Here is an 11351-nt window from a genome sequence, read left to right on the forward strand (position 1 = left end):
CGATTGGATATTTCTATTAAATAAAAATATTAAAAATATATATTGTTAGTACTTATTATAAGAGGTATACTTCCTAGAGTTTCTAGTCGTCTAATTCCTAGGATTTGAAGTCAGTGGACGAATACCATCAAACGAATAGTTGACAATCATCCAAAACTGAATGTTTGGTGAGAACGATAACAATTCGGTTTCTACTTATAATAGATATAACTCTGTCTGACAGACCATTTCCTTTCTTTTAAGTGACATTTTGATGGTATTACTAATTTCTGTTTGTTTTTTTCGACTAATAACGTCATAATAACAGTTCAGAAATAGTTTTTTATTTATAATTGTGTTTGCTCGCAAACGAAAAATCAATCGACTTCAATTACATTGACAAGTTGTAATACAACGTAGGTAGACGAAACAAATTAACAAACGCACTAGTCGTCACTACGATTTTCGAGGGTTTCCCTAGATTTCTTTGAGATTCTTTTTTTGAAGTCGGTTAAAATGATTTAGTAGTAGATGGTACGTAGAAATATATGTTTTTCAAAGCTATATATTTATCTAAGTTTAGTCAAGGCTATGGGCATTTAAGTTTCAGAATATCTTTTTAGTAAAAGAAAAGGAGGAGATTCTCAATACGATTTCATTTTTATTTTTTATTAGTGTCACGTCATAACTTTTGATTGAGTGTACCGATTTTGATGATTAATTTTTTTATTCGAAAGCTGATGTTTTTCGTGTGACTCCTGTTTAATTTGGAGAAAGATTTGATAAGTAATTTTTGAGTTATCCCTAATAATGAGTATAGTAGAGTACTTTCAATGTAAAATTAATTCGGTTTTATTTTGTTTTCAGACCAAACCACTGTATCCGCTATTATAAAAAATAAAACAAAACAAAATTGTATTTTAAATATATAATTATACGTATGTAGATAGTATTTAGCTGGTTTCACTCAAACAACTATATATATCATTAAATATCTTTTTACATATAGATGTTTTGTTTCAGGTAAAGATCAAGAGATGGCGCTCATTAAACATGTCAGAATATTATTGCTGTTCGCAGTAGTTCAATACACAACCGCACAGGATGTGTTTCGGAGTATGTTAATTTCGCTATTGCATAATAGATGTCGTTAAAACTTATACAACTTTAATATGAACCATTTAATAAAATATTGTGTATTTGCGAGTAGACGGTCCGACAGGTGCATCGAGCTAACTGCACCCACATAAATTAATTTGAGTAGTGATAAACTGAATTTTTTAAAGAAGGAGTTAATGATAGGCTAAATTTCATCTCTACATTTTTAAGGGACTTAAGATTCAATGTTTTTTTTTTCTATTTTACTTTTGGGACTTTTCACAGCAAGGCTGAAAATGTCAGTCCCATACTCAGTGACTTACTTATTTGATAAAAAAATATCACATAAATAAATTATAAAACACCGACAGTATAGTAAGTAGTATTATATAATACCATTTTTTTAATACCTTACATTATAAAACTCACTACTAGAAACTACTGGATCGATTTTAACCAAACCTAGTTAAGAAGTGGTTCTTTCGCAAGGAAATACACTTCAAAATCGGTCAATCCGTTTAAGAGCTACGTTGCCACAGATAGACATTGGTATCAAAATTATAACACCCCTCTTTTTGCGTCTGGGGTTAAAAATACAAACATATTTCTTATACGACTAAGCCGGCAAACAAGCTTATTTCTCCTCAGATGGTAAGCGGTTACCGTTGCCTACAGACGCCTGCAACACCAGAAGCATCGCAAGCTCTGGCCACTTTACTCACCACAGGGACACAGCACTGCTAAAGATCAGTGCTATGTAGCTGTGATCTTCTTTAAGGTCGAGGTACTTCCCCAGTCGGGCTGCTCCAGATTTTGAGCAAAACATTTCCAGCTGTGCCCTGTGTCAATAACGTAAAATTTAATCAAATTATCTCTTCACCAGCGCCCCGTCAGAACGGTCCAGGCAGCATCTTCACCATCGGCAATGGAGAACCCTGTCTCGGGTCTGATAGGTCCACGGGGGGTGTCTGCTTATCAAGGAACCAGTGCAACACGCAGGGGGGGAAGGCGATTGGATTCTGTGGGGTCTTCGCTACTTGCTGTTCATGTGAGTAGTAATAACTTGAGACAAAACATGGCTAAAGGATTTGCGCTGATTTCAACTGGGGATAAATTATCTAATAGCTAGGTCTTATCCACCAAATAAATTGCAACTTCTGTTGTCTTTGCCAGGAATGTATCTTAAAAATGTAGCAAAATATTTTAAAATCAGGCAAATATTTTCATGTCAATGTACAAATAATGATTAGAACTAAGTATTTAAGCTTACAAATACGTTTTGTTAGATTTCAATATTAATAAATTAATTATACACTAACGATAGTAACGATTAATAAAAATTAATTATCCTGATCACTAGTCTAATGTTCTTGGATAGGTTGAGCTTTGAAACTACCTGATATATAAAAAGTCCTCATTTTCTTCCAGATATTTTTAATCGTAATCTGTAAATGCAAAAATGTGCATTAGTCAAAATAACATATATCTTACCATATAACTCTTTTCCTTCTATTGATAAAGGATATCAGTGACTTATGTGCCAGATAAACTTTATTTGCAATCGCAAACACAGACCCCAATTATTAAATAATAATTAACACCATCACTTATTTATAGTGAACGCCTGTGACATACGAACGAATACAAAGGTGGCTGTCTTCATCAACCCACCCCTGAACAAGGAGTCATCGGGCCTGGAGTGTTCGTACAACATCGAGATCAACAATAATAACGTCTGCCAGATGAGGATTGACTTCGAAACTTTCAATCTCGCTCCACCTACCACCGTAAGCTCTATTTTATGGTATAATCGGTGACACTATGATTAATTTAATAAAAAACAAATATGATTTTAATTTATACAATAACTATTCAAAAGCGCTATGGAGTTGTATTTGAATAAAATAACTTTTGATTGTCTAATTAAAATCTAGTTGAATGGTAAGCGAGTATAAGCCTGGCCAGGAATTTTCTAGCCAACCATTTTCGAGATTTATATACCACGGAGAAGTAGATATAATGATTTGTCTAGTTCGGATCTTAGACTATTAAGTAATACCTTCTTACAGGACCTTTTTTGTTCTATGCTTGCAGAATGACAACTCCGCTTTGGTTTAGTGATGCGAGTAGTCACCTAAAACACCGACAATTTGCTGGTTCGATTCCCCCTCGTAATTGGCATTTGTATTTGTTCAAATATTTCTTTCCGGGTTTGATAGCTGTCTTTGTGAGTCTGTGTGAGTCCCTATCGAGCCTCGGAGAACACGTTAAGCCGTCGATCCCGGTTGTTATCATAAATACGCGTGGAATAATGGATCAGCTGCTGTGCTGCGTGGCTACGGCACTAAAGAATTTAGCCACCCCCTCTCTTCCCGTGGGTGTCGTAAGAGGCGACTAAGGGATAGCAAGGTTCCACAACCACCTTGGAACTAAAGAAGAATTTTTGGCGTAAACTTGTGGAGGCCTATGTCCAGCAGTGGACTGTTTAGGTTGTAATGATGAATGGATCAGCGTGGATTAGGCTCCAATCCTTCTCCTACATGGAGGAAGAGCAGCAGTGTGATGATGCAGCAGACTGAATACGTTACAGAATGATATCCCTCTAGTATCTCTATCTTACTATTTTCCCTCAGGTTGAAGCGGTCGAGAATGTCACCCACCGTCCAGGCTACTCGTGCAAGAACGACATCTTCCAGGTGACGAACCTACACGCCAACTCGGATGTTCTACCATCATTGTGTGGTGACAACAGCGGTCAACACAGTGAGTTACGATTATAGTATGATTGTTTCAAAAACTTTATAAAGCCTTGTTAATAAATATAAATTTGATGTCTGATTTTTTGTGTTGAACAACTTTTTTATTATTAAAAATGTTATTAGCATGACAATGACCGCGGTTATTATTTTGAAACACCCGATATTTCGGCGTCAAACTCGCTTGTTTGACTGTGATTACATAAATCTTGTTTTTCATTCTTCTGCCTCACTTCTAAGATAATTGCTGCCATGTCCAGACTGGGAGCCATCAAAATCACGTGTTTCTTTATTTATTAATTAATTACTAACAATAACTCAATGAAAGTATAAATGTAAATCCACTTATTTTTCTCTAGTGTACGTGCGAGTGAACGCATCAACAAACAGTCGCTCAATCAGATTGAACTTCAAGCTGGCTGACCGCGTCTCGCAGCCCAACCTGCCGCAAGCTACGTGGAAGCTTAAAGTTACACAGCTCGAGTGCTTTAATACTTTAGGGTAAGCTGTTGACATAATTCGACTATCCCGGTGACGCATTTTGCAGTGACCTAGCTTTCTGCTTCGAGGTTTGTGGTTTCGATTCCCGCACCGAGTCTGAGTGTAATATGTATAATTATTTATTTATATATTTATTATCTATATGTTTATGTCAATGAAAAAAACCGACTTCAATTATATCGACAAGTAATACAACGTAGGTAGATGAAAAATTAGTCAAATAAATACGCATTATCAAACATTACTCCAAAAGTTGTAATCAGATCTCGATGAAATTTAAATGTGACCACATGATAAACATCGGCTTTCGATTAAATTAAAAATTATCAAAATCGGTACACCCAGTAAAAAGCTATGCAGATTTTCGAGTTTCCATCGATTTCTCTGGGATCCCATCATCAGATCCTGGTTTCCTTATCATAGTACCACACAAGGGATATCTCCTTTCCGACAAAAAAAGAATGATTAAATTGGTTCATAAACGACGGATCCCCGATATTACAAAATATCCCCGAAAATACATAAAAAAAATATATACGGTCGAATTGGGTAACCTCCTCCTTTTTTTTTAAGTCGGTTAAAAAGATATGACGCCAAAGATTAGTCGGCTGTTACCTACCACAAACATTATCTTGCTTACCTTTGACTGAGTGCTCGGTAAAGGTTTATATGGTATATTTATTATATGTCAGTCAGTTCAGCCTATTGTTGTCCACTGCTGGACATAGACCTCCCCAAGTTCGCGCCAGATATCTCGGTTTTTTGCTATTCTCGCTATTCTCATCCAGCCTACACCAGCAATTTTACATAGATTGTCGTTCCAAAACTCTTATAAGTCCGCGGCAGAAATTGTGGGCTTCAGTTTCCGGTAGCTCCATTATTATATATAGTTATTTGTATTTCTTCTTTTACGGGTGTTAGTCTCCCTATGGAAAACATCTAATAAAACATGGACAAATGCAGACCAAATCCTCATATCAAGTTATGAGAACATAAGAGATCTCGTAGACTCTCATAACTCGGTATGAGAATTTGGTCTGAATTTGTCCATGTTTTATGAGATTTTTTCCACAGGGCTATTGCACACTTGACAAAGCTGCTGCTAAAAGACAATTATTCGCATTGTATATAAAATATAACAATAATTAAAGAAAGAATGCTAATATTGAAATAAAAATAATCTGGTCATATATCACACTAGTCTTATTTTGAATAATTATGTAAATATTTGGAATTATAATAAAAAGCAAATCTGAATAAAAAATTTTTAATTGTTTAAATAATAAAAAATAAAAGAATTCTTAACATTTAAAAAAAATAATATAAAACTAGTACAAAGAATGTGGTTATGGAGACAACTATTTCAGCTAAATAAATACGGTGTAATAAATCACATAATCGAAATTAACATTTCTTACTTTGTTACAGTAAATACCGGGATGGACTCTTGGACGCCATCACGGCGTCCCTGCCAGCTACGCCCTTCACCAGCACAGCTGACCGTGATGAGTATTTAATCGGTATGTTATAAGCTGTACATACGTGTTTAACAATGTGGCGACATCTATCGCGCAACATACTAACTACGTAATTAGATAAAACTGACATATGCTACATCGCGCTATCAGAATTTTCAAAGTGAATGAGTATATATAAAATACTAAACTGAGGTAGGGCATAGCAGGAATTTCCTGCTCAAAATATGGAGCAGCCCGACTGGGGTAGTACGACACCTTACAGAAGATCACAGCTAAATAATACTGTTTTCAAGCAGTATTGTGTTCCTGTTGGTGAGTAAAGTGACCAGAGCTCCTGGGGGGATTGGGGAATTGGGTCGGTAACGCGCTTGCGATGCTTCTGGTGTTGCAGGCGTCTATAAGCTACGGTAATCGCTTACCATCAGGTGAGGTACGCTTGTTTGCCGACCTAGTGACATAAAAAAAAAGAACCCGACAACAATCGTCGCGGCGTTAGCCCACCAGACACAATAACCGTCTGGTCGGAGGATCCTCCCTTTGCGATGGCGGACGTGATTCTTCACACCACCACAATAACATTACGTATTGTTGAATTCCAATATAATAAGAAACATTATAAACGCTTCACACTCGACGGGCCCCCATTAGAATTTTCTCCCGTGACGGGGGTCCGGAAACACAATACAGGAGCACAAACGCAAAGACCACGGCGAACATCTATATGGCCAATACAACTGTCTGCCGTGATCGAACGCGCGACCGCCAGCGCAACAACCAGTACTATGACCGCTGTACTAACGCGTCGTCATAATAACAATTGTTATTAAGTCTATTTTGATAGATCTACGTCCATCATACTCTCGCTATGATGAGAAGTTGACTTCCAAAGGCAAAATCTAATATTGAGGTAGTTTACAGCAGAATGTTTGAGTAAAAGACATGTGAGTAAGTTAGCTATGGCTCCTGGCGATGCGCTGTGTCGACAGCGGGAATAGGGTTGATAATCCTGGATTTGTCAACGATTTAATGCTACTGTAATCACCGATAATCGAACCGTTAGCTTGTTTGACACCCTAGTAGTGTACAAAAAACCCAATAACAGCAAAAAATCGATCCAGTCCATTGGAAAAAGTTAAAAAAACACACGAGTACACTAGTATTATTAATATAAAACCTAATCTAGTAGAATTATTGATATTAAATAAATGACTTCATATCCAGCCTGTAAAATCCTACTGTTGGGCATAGGTCTCCCTCTCACATTTAGGATAAATCATTTTTGGTTTTACTCAATTTACCAACATGGCCATATTTATTTTATCGTACCCCTTTCCTTTTTCTTTGCTGTGTGGTTACGGCAGTAAGAATATAGCCACTCCCTCTCTTCCCGTGGGTGTCTTAACAGAGGAATAAGGGATAACACAGTTCCACTACCACCTTGGAACTTAAAAAGCCGACCGATGGCGGGATAACCATCCAACTACTGGCTTTGAAATACACAGGCCTATATGGGCAGCAGCGTCTTCGGTGCGACAAAGCCAGCCCTGCGGTCACCAACCCGCCTGCCCAGCGTGGTGACTATGAGCAAAACACATAACACACGTTCACGCCATTTTTGGTTCGAACTTATGGAGGCCTATGTCCAGTAGTGGACTGCGATAGGCTGATGTTATGTAAAATCTATATAAAATCAATATCTGTACATGTATACTAATATCATTCTTAACTTTCAGCGCCCCCCGGATGCTTACAATACTACCCGGACCGCGCCGGTTTCTTTGAATCGTTTAACTACAACCGTGGAGCCGGGCCCTACATCGCTAACATGGCTTACGCTACTTGCTTCAAACGTAGCTCAGACGTTTGCGGTATCAAGTGAGTTAATTTACGAGATTTTTTGAAACAGTTACACCAATATGCATTATATAATTATGAATTTAGGGATTCAGAATAAATAATTCAATAATAATAATCATTAAATCATGAATTTTCCAATATTGGACCATAAAGTCGTATGAATTGGGTTATTTGGCAATTTTACTAAACACTTACTAAGATTTTTGTTTTTGTTGACTTTGTCTATCTTGCAAACCTAAATTACTCTCATCAAGATTAGAATCAGCTGAACCGATTCAACCTGCTTATCTCACAGCTGGGCAGAGTCTTCTTCTCTGAAAAGTGGTACATCATCTTATATATCAGGAATATCATCATCATATCATTTCAGGTTAACAGCAGCAAGCTTCGAAATGGCCTACCACGATGATTCAAATCTTTACCTGGACACGGATTGTCAAGTGAACCCCATCACCCAGGGCTTCGCTCAATCAGAAGACTACCTCTTCATCCCGGAAGCGGAAACCGCTGACGGTCTTAGAGGATCCAAGTTTTGCGGAGGAAGTGCTTCTAATCAGATTATTGCATGTACGTATTAAATTACTGTGAAGTACCATATCGAAAATATTTACGATCTTGATGATACGATGATGATTGGTCTGACTTCCAAGTTATTAATGACATTAATTCCGAAGTCAAACTAAATTAATAGTTATATTTATTTCTCTTTCTGTCTAATTCTTATCACTCGAGGCTTATATTCCACCTTGACCTTAAACTCGACCATAAAGTAATTGACTATTTGGCATTATTAAGGCGGTGTGGTGGTGGTTTGTCTTAATTTTTTTTTTTTTTGTTAATGATGAAGTAACATATCGTGGGAACTTTCCTTCTAACATAAACATACTAGCAATGGAAAACATGGTGGAAATAGCCAACCCCCAAATCATTTTCTCGGGAGGAAAGTAAAATGAGCAGTTGTGAAACACGCAGTGTCAGTATAGCCACATAAAGAAGACAATTATATAAATTCCAACTTAGAGTTCAACTTATTGCGGTAAAAGTAGCCTTACCTAGCCTAGTAAAACTAGAAGAGAAGACGTATTAGTTCATGCGAAAATCTTACGAAAATAAAATTCAAGATAAAATCTATGACCATTTACACACATGTGGACAATGTCTGGTGATGAGTAACGCAGCGTAATTATTGAAAATTTTATATGACATACCTATTTATTAATTCAAATTAATTTGTTCCAGCTACACCCCCCGGTCCCCTGTACGTATACTTTCACAGCGACAATTTAGTTACACAAGATATAAATGAAGCCGGTTTCCGATTCAACTACAACGTACTAAATAACTGTTACACTAAGAAATAAGTCATAGATTAACTGATTCATATGAATCGCGTGACAATGAGAACGATTGTCGACTGATTCATGCTTGTTTATATGAATCGTTGGTGTGTTTTTTTTAATTTTTTTTTTTTTGTAAATTTTATTATTTTTATTGCTCAAAGGATTTTTTTGTGAATTGTAATGTAATAATTATTTTAAAACGTGCTTGATGCAAGACTGTATTAATATAAGTAATGTATTGACTGTAGGCCAGAAATGCATTTATTATAAATTTCGAATAGTTTATACATGAATAAAACGTTTCAGTTTTATATTATTTGTATGTTTATTTTATATCAACCTTTCCTTAAATTCTTAGAACATAAACCCTTAAAAAGATATATGAATATTAATGATTTACGGTTAGAATTTGTTTTTAGAGTTAATTAGAGTTCGGTATGAAAAAAATATGAAAAGTAAAATCTGCTGAAAGAATCGTTACGTTTTTGTGCGCCATAGATGGCGTTATTTAATTCGTTTATCTACCATTTGATATGGTATTAATATTTTTCTTAGACTCATAAGCCTTTTTATGCCTATTTAGAAAAACGATCTGAAGGAATAAACTCCAGTCGTGCGTCGAAGCTGACACATACACTTTTTTTTCTAATATAAGAATAATAATATACATAATAATATTAATGTGCATGAAAAAACACATCAAATATTAACATTGAATAAATGCGTTGACATACTTTTTATATTAACAAAACACAAAATGTAAGTAATTCTAAAAAAACAAATATCAATAACAAACCAAACATATTTGTTATGAGCGAAGTTTTCCTAAGTGACATTGGCGAAATCATTTATGCTCATTTGGCACTAATTAAAGCCATTAACTCTAAAGAAGAAGAATAAATAATTAATCGCCTGAAATTCTGAAAATGACAAAGACGAAATAAAACCCAATTATAATAATTCTAGGGAAAAAAATCTTTAATCTATACTAATATTATAAAGCTGAAGAGTTTGTTTGTTTGAACGCGCTAATCTCAGGAACTACTGTTCCGATTTGAAAAACTCTTTCAGTTTTAAATAGCCCATTTATCGAGGAAGGCTATTGGCTGTATATGATCACGCTAAGGCCAATACGAGCGGAGCACCAATGAAGAATATTTCAAAATCGGGTTTTCGGGATTCGCAGAAGCTAGTAAGTAAAATAAAGGTTCGATAAAAATACATTTTGTCTGTATAAAAATTTATTTCGTTTCAATAAAAAATCGTTGATTTTATCATTAACATAACATTAAATGCGTTGTCTTTAGTGTCGTAGTGAAGATGTATATTTTATTACGCAATTAATCCTTGATGAAATATGATTTTTTAGTCAAAATACTATAATATAATCATAACTTTTGTATTAACTTTATTAGAATGATTTAGCCATTACGAATAATGTATCACTTGAGAAATCAATAAAGACTTGACTAATCATTAACTATATTTCAACATCCTAAGCTTTAAATACAAAAAATATATATATATATAATATAGTTGCCTTGAAAATAAAATAAAAACAACTTTAATTATTATACATCGACAAGTAATATAACGTTATTAGTGTTTAATATAACATTATTAGTGTTAGATCTTGATTAAATTGTAGTGTGACCTGACAAGCACCAGCTTCTGATAAACAAAAAGTAGCACAAAAAAATACAGTCAAATTGTGAACCTCCTTGAATTTGGTTCAAAACCTACTCATTATCAAGTATTTAAAGACAGGTTTTACATAATTATTACAAGTATAACAGTATATAAACATTATATACATATGCTTCACTACGACACTGCCACTACATAACTCATATTTACATAAAACATACCAACTAGATAATATTCAGTATTGACTACACAAAGATCATATATGATAACCTTATATATTTCACATTATATATAAAAATTATTTAAAAGATAGGAGATATGTTCGTTGTCTTAATAATAATAATAAAATTTATTTTTTTTTTCTCACAAATATAATTTTAGTTTAATTTACATCAACAAGTCATGTAAAAATGAATCGAATTGTTAACTTCAACTTTATTGAATGAATAAAATATATAAAAACTATATTTTGTCATAATTACAAAACCTGACGATTTGTAATTCTCAAACAATTCTCATATTGAAAATTTGATACCAGATATAAACTTATATATAAATATATGACTTCCAGTATTATATGTAAAAAAATCAAACATCGATTTAAAAAAAATATATTACATTTTGTATATTTACTGTCGAGCATAAAATGATAATTATGATACTACACGATCAGTCAGGGTAAAAATTTAAGGGTT

General features: G+C 34.6%; 1 protein-coding gene across 1 annotated transcript; it reads left to right on the top strand.

The window, feature by feature from the left end:
* The first annotated feature begins 1016 nt into the window (after positions 1-1016).
* LOC123667813 lies at positions 1017-9325 on the top strand. The gene is made up of 9 exons (XM_045601651.1): positions 1017-1095; positions 1961-2125; positions 2695-2864; positions 3711-3840; positions 4193-4334; positions 5763-5854; positions 7546-7687; positions 8040-8236; positions 8909-9325. Exons 1-9 carry the CDS (start codon positions 1017-1019, stop codon positions 9028-9030), a joined length of 1239 nt encoding a protein of 412 aa, XP_045457607.1. The 3' UTR covers positions 9031-9325.
* The last annotated feature ends 2026 nt before the right edge of the window (positions 9326-11351 follow it).

This window comes from Melitaea cinxia, chromosome 29 (assembly GCF_905220565.1).
Source record: "Melitaea cinxia chromosome 29, ilMelCinx1.1, whole genome shotgun sequence".
In the NCBI taxonomy this organism is placed as follows: Eukaryota; Metazoa; Arthropoda; class Insecta; order Lepidoptera; family Nymphalidae; genus Melitaea; species Melitaea cinxia.

What these genes read in the sequence shown, in the direction of transcription:
- LOC123667813 (XM_045601651.1), top strand. Translation starts at nt 1,017, where the DNA reads ATGGCGCTCATTAAACATGTCAGAATATTATTGCTGTTCGCAGTAGTT. An exon ending in CTTCGCTACTTGCTGTTCAT is followed by an intron (nt 2,126 to 2,694) that starts GTGAGTAGTAAT and finishes ACTTATTTATAG; the next exon opens with TGAACGCCTGTGACATACGA. An exon ending in TTCTAATCAGATTATTGCAT is followed by an intron (nt 8,237 to 8,908) that starts GTACGTATTAAA and finishes AATTTGTTCCAG; the next exon opens with CTACACCCCCCGGTCCCCTG.